This window comes from Oncorhynchus mykiss, chromosome 31 (assembly GCF_013265735.2).
Source record: "Oncorhynchus mykiss isolate Arlee chromosome 31, USDA_OmykA_1.1, whole genome shotgun sequence".
NCBI classification, from domain to species: domain Eukaryota; kingdom Metazoa; phylum Chordata; class Actinopteri; order Salmoniformes; family Salmonidae; genus Oncorhynchus; species Oncorhynchus mykiss.
In genome coordinates, this window is record NC_050571.1 from 22,880,550 (window position 1) to 22,892,961 (window position 12,412).

A 12,412-nucleotide genomic window follows, 5' to 3' on the forward strand; every position below is an offset into this window, starting at 1 on the left:
GGGCACTAGAACAGCCTGCAGCACCAGGCCTCGCCCTACTAGAATCTGAAGACAAATGTCTACTGTTTGCTGATGATCTGGTTCTTCTGTCACCAACCAAGGAGGGCCTACAGCACCACCTACAGTGGGGAGAACAAGTATTTGATACACTGCCGATTTTGCAGGTTTTCCTACTTACAAAGCATGTAAAAAAAACTAACAGGTCTGTGAGAGTTGGAATTTTTACTGGTTGGTAGGTGACCAAATACTTATGTCATGCAATAAAATGCAAATGAATTACTTAAAAATCATACAATATGATTTTCTGGATTTTTGTTTTAGATTCCGTCTCTCACAGTTGAAGTGTACCTATGATAGACATTACAGACCTCTACATGCTTTGTAAGTAGGAAAACCTGCAAAATCAGCAGTGAATCAAATACTTGTTCTCCCCACTGTAAGTCTTCTGCAGACATGGGCCTTACAGTAAATCTTAGTAAGAAAAACAATAATGTTGTTCGAAAAAAGGTCCTGTCTCCAGGACTACAAATACAAATTCCGTCAAGACACCATTGCCCTAGAGTACTCAAAAATACTATACATACCTCTGCCTAAACATCAGCGCCACAGGTAACTTCCACAAAGCTGTGAACGAGCTGAGAGACAAGGCAAGAAGGGCCTTCTATGCCATCAAAAGGAACATAAGATTCGACATACCAATTAGTATCTGGCAAAAAATACTTGAATCAGTTATAGAACCCATTGCCATTTATGGTTGTGAGGTCTGGGGTCCGCTCACCAACCAAGAATTCACAAAATGGGACAAACACCAAATTGAGACTCTGCATGCAGAGCAAGCTGGTCCTCTGTTCACAAACAGAGCCCCATGACAGCAACACAATTAGACCCAACCAAATCATGAGAAAACAAAAATATAATTACTTGACACATTAGAAAGAATTTTTTAAAAAGACATTTTTTTATTTATCTTTCTTTAGTTAAGAACACATTCTTATTTAAAATGACGACCAAACCCAGACGACACTGGGCCAATTGTGCACCGCCCTATGGGACTCCCAATCATGGCCAGTTGTGATACAGCCTGGATTTGAACCAGGGTGTCTGTAGTGACATCTCTAGTATTGAGGTGCAGTGCCTAAGACCTCTGTGCCACTTGGGAGCCCAAAAACAAACAAAAATCTGAAAAACTTGAATGCTATTTGGCCCTAAACAGAGAGTACACAGTGGCAGAATACCTAACCACTGTGACTGACCTAAATTTAAGGAAAGCTTTGACAATAGCCTTTCTATTGAGAAAGGTCGCCATAGGCAGACCTGGCCCTCAGGAGAAGACAGGCTATGTGCACACTGCCCACAAAATGTGATGGAAACTGAGCTGCACTTCCTAACCTCCTGTCAAATGTATGACCATATTAGAGACACAAATTTCCCTCAGATTACACAGATCCACAAAGAATTTGAAATTAAACCCAATTTTGATAAATGTTGTTTACTTTTAATTTGTATTGCTTATTTCAATTTTGTTTTATCTACATCACTTGCTTTGGCAATGTTAACATATGTTTCCCGTGCCAATAAAGCACTTAAATTGAACATGGAGGGAGAGAGTGCTTAAAGGCTCCATCACCCACACACACACTCACCGCTGGAGTCAGACCTGCAGAAAGGATGGATGGGGGAGGGCCATGTAGAGGGCATTCTCCCCATACTCTCTCCTCTTTACTCCTTCCACATCTTCTGAGATATCAAACCAGCTAGCCTGCCACCACATCTCTCTCTCTCTGTCTCTTGCTCTCTCGCTCAGCCAGAGAACATTAGAATTGAGTTGGCTTGAGTAACCAGTTCGTTGATCATTACAGTGGCACACACATACAACTGTGTTGGCCTACATCTGCAATTTATATAACTTTTATCAATTTATTAACCCCTAATCTTTGATCCAACAAACATAATGTAGTTGCTAACATCGCATTAAAGGTTAGTTTCCATCAAAGAGAACACAGCTTTCATGTGATAAGTTTACAACTCACTAACTAGACAACAAGGCACCGATAGGCTAGTTTGCGGCTTTTCAATGTCCTGGAAATGTAATGTGTGTTTGAAAAGGTGTGTTTTTCACAGGGACGAAATTACCCTTGTTCTGCTTGTCTCAACAAGACCACTCATCTCATTGTCCTCAGAAAGCGTTGCTGGAAGTGATTTCTGATGATTGGTTGTGAAACCAGGCTGACCCCGGACTAGTTTAATGAAATGAGTGAAATTGGATTGGATTGGTTAGTAGAGGCGGGTGCGACGTGAAACAGAGCTGGAGTATTTAGTGTTAGTCACATTTAATCAAAGATGCTTAGCTGGGGCTCTGTGGCACAGAATATTCAGCTTGTGGTTAGGCTCTGCTAGGGGCCACCTGCAAACCGCATTGTCAAAGTCAGGCACACCCTGTATACCAGTGGCCCCTCTGGCACACCAAAGACAACTATCAGAAACCAGGAATGTAACAAATGTAAAACATTCTTAACCTTTAAACTGCCATTGTTTTTATTGTTTAAACAACAAGAAAAAAATCATAAAATTACATGAATTCACAATTCAGATATGGTCCTGTGTGTGACCGCTAGGGGGCAGTGTTGTTCAATCTACCACAGCCCTGGTTAGCTACCAGAGGTTGTCACTAGTTACCACAGACACAGTCATAAAACCTGCCTATTTCTATAATTTATCTTCTTAAAATGAGATTTTCAACCTAACTAAATTAAGACCAAAAAGCAACAAACAAATATCATGATTTTTTACGATATGACCAATTTTTAATTTGTTTGTGGTAACTAGTGGAAACTCTACCAGACGGTGCTCACCTTACTTTCGCTTCCTTGCTCTCTGCCATTTTTTAAACTATTAACGATGATGACATTCCTGGGGGCTTTATATCCGTGGCAAATAATTACAGCACTGTTGCGTTGGGTCTTTGTTTAATTAAAATGTTTCCCTTTATGGTGATGATTGGGACCTGTTAGTGGTAGTTTTGTAATTTTAATTATATATATGTATATATATATATATATATGTATATACAGTGGGGCAAAAAAGTATTTAGTCAGCCACCAATTGTGCAAGTTCTCCCACTTAAAAAGATGAGAGAGGCCTGCAATTTTCATCATAGGTACACTTCAACTATGACAGACAAAATGAGAAGAAAAAAAATCCAGAAAATCACATTGTAGGATTTTTTATGAATTGATTTGCAGATTATGGTGAAAAATAAGAATTTGGTCAATAACAAAAGTTTATCTCAATACTTTGTTACATACCCTTTGTTGGCAATGACAGAGGTCAAACTTTTTCTGTAAGTCTTCACAAGGTTTTCACACACTGTTGCTGGTATTTTGGCCCATTCCTCCATGCAGATCTCCTCTAGAGCAGTGATGTTTTGGGACTGTTGCTGGGCAACAAGGACTTTCAACTCCCTCCAAAGATTTTCTATGGGGTTGAGATCTGGAGACTGGCTAGGCCACTCCAGGACCTTGAAATGCTTCTTACGAAGCCACTCCTTCATTGCCCGGACGGTGTGTTTGGGATCATTGTCATGCTGAAAGACCCAGCCACGTTTCATTTTCAATGCCCTTGCTGATGGAAGGAGGTCTGTGAGAGCCAGAAATCTTGCTTGTTTTTAGGTGACCAAATACTTTCCACCATATTTTGCAAATAAATTCATAAAAAATCCTACAATGTGATTTTCCGGAAAAATAATTTTGTCTGTCATAGTTGACGTGTACCTATGATGAAAATTACAGGCCTCTCTCATCTTTTTAAGTGGGAGAACTTGCACAATTGGTGGCTGACTAAATACTTTTTTGCCCCACTCTATATACACAGTTGAATCTGGAAGTTTACATTCACCTTAGTCAAATACATTTAAACTTTTCACAATTCCTGACATTTAATCCTAGTAAAAATTCCCTGTCTTAGGCCAGTTAGGATCACCACTTCATTTTAAGAATGTGAAATGTCAGAATAATAGTAGAGAGAATGGTTTATTTCGGCTTTTATTTACATACACTCAATTAGTATTTGGTAGCATTGCCTTTAAATTGTTTAACTTGGGTAAATCATTTCGGGTAGCCTTCCACAAGCTTCTCACAATAAGTTGGGTGAATTTTGTCCCATTCCTCCTGACAGAGCTGGTGTAACTGAGTCAGGTTTGTAGGCCTACTTGGTCGCACACACTTTTTCAGTTCTGCCCACAAATTTTCTATACGTTTGAGGTCAGGGCTTTGTGATGGCCACTCCAATACCTTGACTTTGTTGTCCTTAAGCCATTTTGCCTCAACTTTGGAAGTATGCTTGGGTGTTATACTTGCATACTATTGTTTGTACAGATGAACGTGGTACCTTCAGGCGTTTGGAAATTGCTCCCAAGGATGAATCAGACTTTTTTTTCTGAGGTCTTGGCTGATCTATTTTGAGTTTCCCATGATGTCAAGCAAAGAGGCACTGAGTTTGAAGGTAGGCCTTGAAACACATCCACAGGTACACCTCCAGTTGACTCAAATGATGTCAAGTAGCCTATCAGAAGCTTCTAAAGCCATGACATCATTTTCTGGAATTTTCCAAGCTGTTTAAAGGCACAGTCAACTTAGTGTATGTAAACTTCTGACCCACTGGAATTGTGATACAGTGAATTATAAGTTAAATAATGTGTCTGTAAACAATTGTTGGAAAAATTACTTGTGTCATGCGCATAGTAGATGTCCTAACGGACTTGCCAAAACTATGGTTTGTTAACAAGGCATTTGTGGAGTAGTTGAAAAACGAGTTTTAATGACTTCAGTGTGTATGTAAAGTGTATGTAAACTTCCGACTTCAACTGTATATATATAAAAAATATATATATATTTAAAAAAAATCTAAACTTCAACGGTACCAATTTTGTTTAAACATCACCCCAATCTGAAAAGTACACACACACACACACACGCACACACACACACTACTCTTCTCCTCCAAGTCCTCTCCAGCTCCACTCTCCACAGGCATAGCCTATTTCCTGTTCTGTCCCTCTCTTCATGAAATGTGTTTTCCATCTCTCTCCCCAGGGGACTGGAGTCACATCCCTTCACTCTGGCTTATTCCCCAAACCACTACCAGAGGACTGCCAGCACTGCTGCTCTGTAGTAGAATATCCCAGTTTTACTACCAGAGGACTGCTGCTCTGTAGTAGAATATCCCAGTTTTACTACCAGAGGACCCCCAGCACTGCTGCTCTGTAGTAGAATATCCCAGTTTTACTACCAGATGACTGCTGCTCTGTAGTAGAATATCCCAGTTTTACTACCAGAGGACCCCCAGCACTGCTGCTCTGTAGTAGAATATCCCAGTTTTACTACCAGAGGACCCCCAGCACTGCTGCTCTGTAGTAGAATATCCCAGTTTTACTACCAGAGGACCCTCAGCACTGCTGCTCTGTAGTAGAATATCCCAGTTTTACTACCAGAGGACCCCCAGCACTGCTGCTCTGTAGTAGAATATCCCAGTTTTACTACCAGAGGACCCTCAGCACTGCTGCTCTGTAGTAGAATATCCCAGTTTTACTACCAGAGGACCCCCAGCACTGCTGCTCTGTAGTAGAATATCCCAGTTTTACTACCAGAGGACCCCCAGCACTGCTGCTCTGTAGTAGAATATCCCAGTTTTACTACCAGATGACTGCTGCTCTGCAGTAGAATATCCCAGTTTTACTACCAGATGACTGCTGCTCTGTAGTAGAATATCCCAGGTTTACTACCAGAGGACTGCCAGCACTGCTGCTCTGTAGTAGAATATCCCAGTTTTACTACCAGAGGACTGCTGCTCTGTAGTAGAATATCCCAGTTTTACTACCAGAGGACTGCTGCTCTGTAGTAGAATATCCCAGGTTTACTACCAGAGGACCCCCAGCACTGCTGCTCTGTAGTAGAATATCCCAGTTTTACTACCAGAGGACCCCCAGCACTGCTGCTCTGTAGTAGAATATCCCAGTTTTACTACCAGATGACTGCTGCTCTGTAGTAGAATATCCCAGTTTTACTACCAGATGACTGCTGCTCTGTAGTAGAATATCCCAGTTTTACTACCAGAGGACCCCCAGCACTGCTGCTCTGTAGTAGAATATCCCAGTTTTACTACCAGATGACTGCTGCTCTGTAGTAGAATATCCCAGTTTTACTACCAGATGACTGCTGCTCTGTAGTAGAATATCCCAGTTTTACTACCAGATGACTGCTGCTCTGTTGTAGAATATCCCAGTTTTACTACCAGATGACTGCTGCTCTGTAGTAGAATATCCCAGTTTTACTACCAGAGGACCCCCAGCACTGCTGCTCTGTAGTAGAATATCCCAGTTTTACTACCAGAGGACCCTCAGCACTGCTGCTCTGTAGTAGAATATCCCAGTTTTACTACCAGATGACTGCTGCTCTGTAGTAGAATATCCCAGTTTTACTACCAGAGGACTGCTGCTCTGTAGTAGAATATCCCAGTTTTACTACCAGAGGACCCCCAGCACTGCTGCTCTGTAGTAGAATATCCCAGTTTTACTACCAGATGACTGCTGCTCTGTAGTAGAATATCCCAGTTTTACTACCAGAGGACCCCCAGCACTGCTGCTCTGTAGTAGAATATCCCAGTTTTACTACCAGAGGACCCCCAGCACTGCTGCTCTGTAGTAGAATATCCCAGTTTTACTACCAGATGACTGCTGCTCTGTAGTAGAATATCCCAGTTTTACTACCAGAGGACCCCCAGCACTGCTGCTCTGTAGTAGAATATCCCAGTTTTACTACCAGATGACTGCTGCTCTGTAGTAGAATATCCCAGTTTTACTACCAGATGACTGCTGCTCTGTAGTAGAATATCCCAGTTTTACTACCAGAGGACCCCCAGCACTGCTGCTCTGTAGTGGAATATCCCAGTTTTACTACCAGATGACTGCTGCTCTGTAGTAGAATATCCCAGTTTTACTACCAGATGACTGCTGCTCTGTAGTAGAATATCCCAGTTTTACTACCAGAGGACCCCCAGCACTGCTGTTCTGTAGTAGAATATCCCAGTTTTACTACCAGATGACTGCTGCTCTGTAGTAGAATATCCCAGTTTTACTACCAGAGGACTGCTGCTCTGTAGTAGAATATCCCAGTTTTACTACCAGAGGACCCCCAGCACTGCAGCTCTGTAGTAGAATATCCCAGTTTTACTACCAGAGGACCCCCAGCACTGCTGCTCTGTAGTAGAATATCCCAGTTTTACTACCAGAGGACCCCCAGCACTGCTGCTCTGTAGTAGAATATCCCAGTTTTACTACCAGATGACTGCTGCTCTGTAGTAGAATATCCCAGTTTTACTACCAGATGACTGATGCTCTGTAGTAGAATATCCCAGGTTTTCTGGGGCTCATTATCAGATGGTCTCAGTCTCGTGACTCTGGTCTGTTGTGACTCTGGTGCATATTTCATCACTCTGTCCATTAGTTGTAATGAGCGTGTGCTGAGGGAGACTGTTTCTTTCATAGGGCTCTGTGTCATTGACAACCATACTCTACTGTAGTAGTCTACCCACCTCCATTAATATGAGCTTGCTGACAAGCATGGTTTAAGTAGAGGCTGCTGGCCCATTACCCTTCCATTAACCATTACAGCTATTTGATATCAATGGAATTGGTGTAATGTATATTTACATATATTCGATAAGATATCAATGATATCTTCAATGTACTGTATTTCTTAAAAAGGACTTTGATCAAACAAGAGTATAACCTGACCTTTCCTCCCTCTTCACCCTCCCTCCATCCCTCGGTCTCTCTCTCTCTCTCTCTCTCTCTCTCTCTCTCTCTCGCTCTTTCTCGCTCTCTCTCGCTCTCTCTTGCTCTCGCTCTGTCTCTCTCTCTCTCTCTTGCTCTGTCTCTGTCTCTCTCTGTCTCTCTCTCTCTCTCTCTCTCTCTCGCTCTTTCTCGCTCTCTCTCGCTCTCTCTTGCTCTCGCTCTCGCTCTCTCTCTCTCGCTCTCTCTTTCCCTCTCTCGCTCTCTCTCTCTCTCTCTCTCTCTCTCTCGCTCTGTCTCTCTCTCTTGCTCTCTCTGTCTCTGTCTCTGTCTCTCTCTCTCTCTCTCTACAGTATGGGGAGGAGGAGGTCTGCTCGGACCGCTTGGACGCTGACTTCCCTGACATTGACCTCTCTCAGCTGGACGCCAGCGACTTTGACTCAGTCAACTGCCTCAGCGAGCTCCACTGGTGCAACGACAATGCCGACATCTCCCCTGCCTCCATCCAGTACAGCACAGGAGACCCCGAGCTCTTTGAGGTGAGACGCTCGGCCTGCGTGCTCAGGATTCCCGTATCAATCGTTTTTTTCAGAGTAGGAGTGCTGATCTCAGATCAGTTTTGCCTTTTAGATCATAATGAATAGATTATGATCTAGATTAGATGGACAGATCCTAGATCATCACTCCTACTCTGAGATGCATTGTAGATACGGGCCCATATCTGTTTGTTCTGTCTTGGAAACTGATCTGGGACCAGGATAGGATTCCACCAGGACCACCTACCCTATGTAATAGAACTACAACATAGGGACTAGAACTCTTAGAAAAAAAGTGCTATCTAGAACCTAAAATGTTTCTTCGGCTGTCCCCATATGAGAACCCTTTGAAGAACCCTTTAAGGTTGCAGATAGAACCCTTTTGGGTTCCACGTAGAAGAACCCGTTCACAGAGGATTCTATATGGAACACAAAAAAGGGTTCTACTTGGAACCAAAAAGGGTTCTCTTATGGGGAAAGCCAAAGAACTCCTTTGGAACCCTTCTAAAATTGTAGGGTTGAAAAATGCCTGGCACTTTCAATAAATTCCCTGGTTTTCCAGAAATCCTATTTGGATGATTCTGGATTTCCCACCTGACTCCAGGAATCCTCCAACCGGGATTTTGGGAAAACCGGGAATTTATTGAAAGTTCACAGAATTTTGCAACCCTACATTGGACTAGACTACACCGATTATTGGTAAACTGAAGAGGCTCCAGTCTTAGTCTATGATAAGGTTGTAGACTCCCATTTTACAATTTTTATTGATCAGACTAATGCACAGATGTCATATAATGTGTTCATAAACATCACCCACCATGGTAGTGATTGAGTGAGCCGGGCCCCACCACCCAACGCTGTTGTCTAATTTACCATCCACTTGATAATAATCCCTATTTCAGATAGATTTTAGCGGGATAGAGTAGCGATTGGATTGGGACGCCTCCGGGCCTTGTTTTGGATGCCAGTGTGGAAGCCATTGATCTCCCAGCTTAGTTCACCTTCAGATGGGGGGGGGGGGGGGGAGATGAAACCTTGTTTACTTCCCATAGGCTGTCTCCGCTCTGTTATCATCCCACCACCAGACTCTATGCTCTTAGTAACATGGCAGCTGCTAAAACGAACAACACTGTGTATGGATGGATGGCGCTCTCAGACTAGAGTAGCCATTTCAGAATTCAAATGCAGAGTGCTCTGTGTTGTAACTGACTGTGTTGCAAGTGGGTAGTAGTGTGTTCACTGATGCCCTCTCTCTCTCTCCTGCCCCCTCCAGATAGAAGATGAGAATGCGGCGCTGCTGGCTGCTCTCACAGACAGCCTGGACGGCATGGTGGAGGACGAGGAGGGGGGGCTGTCTGTGTTTCCCTCGCTGAGGGAGGGGTCCGAGGAGGACCTCCCCTTCCCTTCAGGCTCCCTGAGCCCAGAGACAGAAGATCCGTCTCTAGTAAGAACCCTTCCTCACTGTTTAAGAGGGATTTGGATGGGCCTCTGCTCTGACTACCCCACAGCATGGGTATGATAGTCAACAAAGGTCTGAATTTTTCTCATTTTGGGCTTTTCCATTCTTTTTAGCAACCACTACTTCTAATAAGAATGCTTTTTACTGGCAGGCAACCTGGACCACAAACATGTTCTCTTAAAGAAACTGTGGCTCTCACCTCTTTTTGACCCCCCCCCCCCATACAGTGCATTCAGAAAGTATTCAGACCCCTGGACTTTTTCCACATTTTATTATGTTACAGCCTTATTCTAAAATTGATTAAATCATTTTGCCCCCCTCATCAATCTGAAAATAACATTTACATAAGTATTCAGACCCTTAGTCAGTACTTTGTCTTATTGGGTATAGTGTGTACCCCATAATGACACATTTAATTTAATTAATTTTCAAATAATAAGGCTGTAACGTAACAAAATGTTGAAAATGTACTTTCCGGGTCGACTGTACCTCCCCTAACTCTCATTCAATCTTCCTTTTTTTCCCTTTCCCCCATTGTTCTATTTCTCTCTCAGTCCTTTGCCATCTTAAAGGGGTGATATACTACTGTCATACCCATGTCTGACTCCTAGGACCCTGCCCAGCATCCTATAGCGCCAGCAGTTACACTGTGACCCCCTCTCCTCTTTTCACACTGTCCTTTGGGATGCCTCTACCCTCTCTCCTCTGCACCCCTCTCAGGAAAAACATATTTTTATTTTCAACTGTTGTCCCTATCTACTCATGCTTCCTTCCTCCTGTAATATGTCCTTATTCCTCTTGTCCACAATGAAGCCAAAATACTTCCTTCGTTTTCCTTAAGTTTGGAAACTTTGGAGCAGGGTTAAAGAGACAGAAGTCCCAAATGATCAAGGCAAGGGTTACAAAGGTCCTATTGGGTTACAGCGCTGAGGGAAATGAGTTATCTACATACCTACATGGTCTCTACCTCAAGTCACTCTGCCTCTCAGAGATAATTACAATTACAGGAGAACATTCAGACTCTATATATATACCCACTGATGGGACATTTTTAACAAATTGATGAAAATTACCCTCATGATGTCCTTAGATAGCTTAAGAATCTTAATGGGAGTTGGTATCAGTTGGTAGTGATAGCAGCAATACGACAAAATGAGTCAAAACTGGTATTCTGTTTATGTTGTTATGCATGCTAGTCAATCAGAGGTAAACGCTGTTGTGCATGCTAGTCATTCAGAGGTAAACGCTGTTATGCATGCTAGTCAATCAGAGGTAAACATTTGTTATGCATGCTAGTCAATCAGAGGTAAACGCTGTTGTGCATGCTAGTCAATCAGAGGTAAACGCTGTTGTGCATGCTAGTCATTCAGAGGTAAACGCTGTTATGCATGCTAGTCAATCAGAGGTAAACGCTGTTGTGCATGCTAGTCAATCAGAGGTAAATGTTGTTGTGCATGCTAGTCATTCAGAGGTAAACGTTGTTATGCATGCTAGTCATTCAGAGGTAAACGCTGTTGTGCATGCTAGTCATTCAGAGGTAAACGTTGTTGTGCATGCTAGTCATTCAGAGGTAAACGCTGTTGTGCATGCTAGTCAATCAGAGGTAAATGTTGTTGTGCATGCTAGTCATTCAGAGGTAAACGTTGTTATGCATGCTAGTCATTCAGAGGTAAACGCTGTTGTGCATGCTAGTCATTCAGAGGTAAACGTTGTTGTGCATGCTAGTCATTCAGAGGTAAACGTTGTTGTGCATGCTAGTCATTCAGAGGTAAACATTTTGTTGTTGTGCATGCTAGTCATTCAGAGGTAAACATTTGTGGTGTTTTTACTGACAAATATACAGACCCATAGATAATAGGCTAGAGTAGTGGATTGATGACCAATAAGATGTCATTATATTCAACATCTGTTTTTAGGCAAAAAAAGGCCCATTTTATATTTTGAAATGTGGATTAACATGGTGACACATAACAGTCCACCTCCCTCCCTTCCTGCCTGTCAGTCAGTCCCTCTCCATCCCAGTGACAGACCAGAGGATTTATTGTTGTGACCCTGGGGGTAACCTCGTCGCACAGCGCATATAAGCCTGATATATCAACCACTCAAAATTGGCCTTAGTGGGAGTGACCATAGGATTCTATGGGAGTGACCTTACTGAGTAAAGTATTTGTCATAATTTAATATTAGCTAATCACATAACTGTGAGGTGTGGCTCTGTGCTTGTGGTGTGAGAATGTGTTGTGGGAGATGATTTGTTGGTTGAGTTTCTCCCAGCTCTCTGCATTGGCTAACAAATGCCAAGTGTGACGTGTTGGTCCGCTAGACTCATTTGGGCGGAAGTGTCTGGGAACGAGATTACCCTGGGGTGTCATGACTGGTTAGTGAGTGGAGGAGCAGGACTCCCTCTACTGACAGGATCTGTAACTGCACCTGACCTCAGTGTGTGCGTGTGCGTGTGTGTGTGCGTAAGTGCGAGCGAGCGAGAGGTTGTGAGCAGCAGAGAACAAGGGCTACATTGAGCCAGGCAGTGCAGGAATTGGTCCAGAGTAGAGTAGTCTGTCATGGCATGTGTGGGCCTGGCGCACCAACAGTGTTGTACATAGAGATGGAAACCTTCAGCCCCCCTTCACT

At 43.1% G+C, this 12,412-nt stretch overlaps 1 protein-coding gene across 1 annotated transcript in view; it reads left to right on the forward strand.

Moving 5' to 3' along the window:
• LOC110504406 (peroxisome proliferator-activated receptor gamma coactivator 1-beta) overlaps positions 1-12,412 on the forward strand; it is a 112,729-nt gene that overhangs the window by 80,830 nt on the left and 19,487 nt on the right. Inside the window, exons 2-3 of the mRNA XM_036970536.1 lie at positions 8,140-8,325; positions 9,596-9,766. Of these exons, the coding sequence (XP_036826431.1) occupies positions 8,140-8,325; positions 9,596-9,766 (357 nt within the window). The remainder of the gene's footprint in view (positions 1-8,139; positions 8,326-9,595; positions 9,767-12,412) is intronic.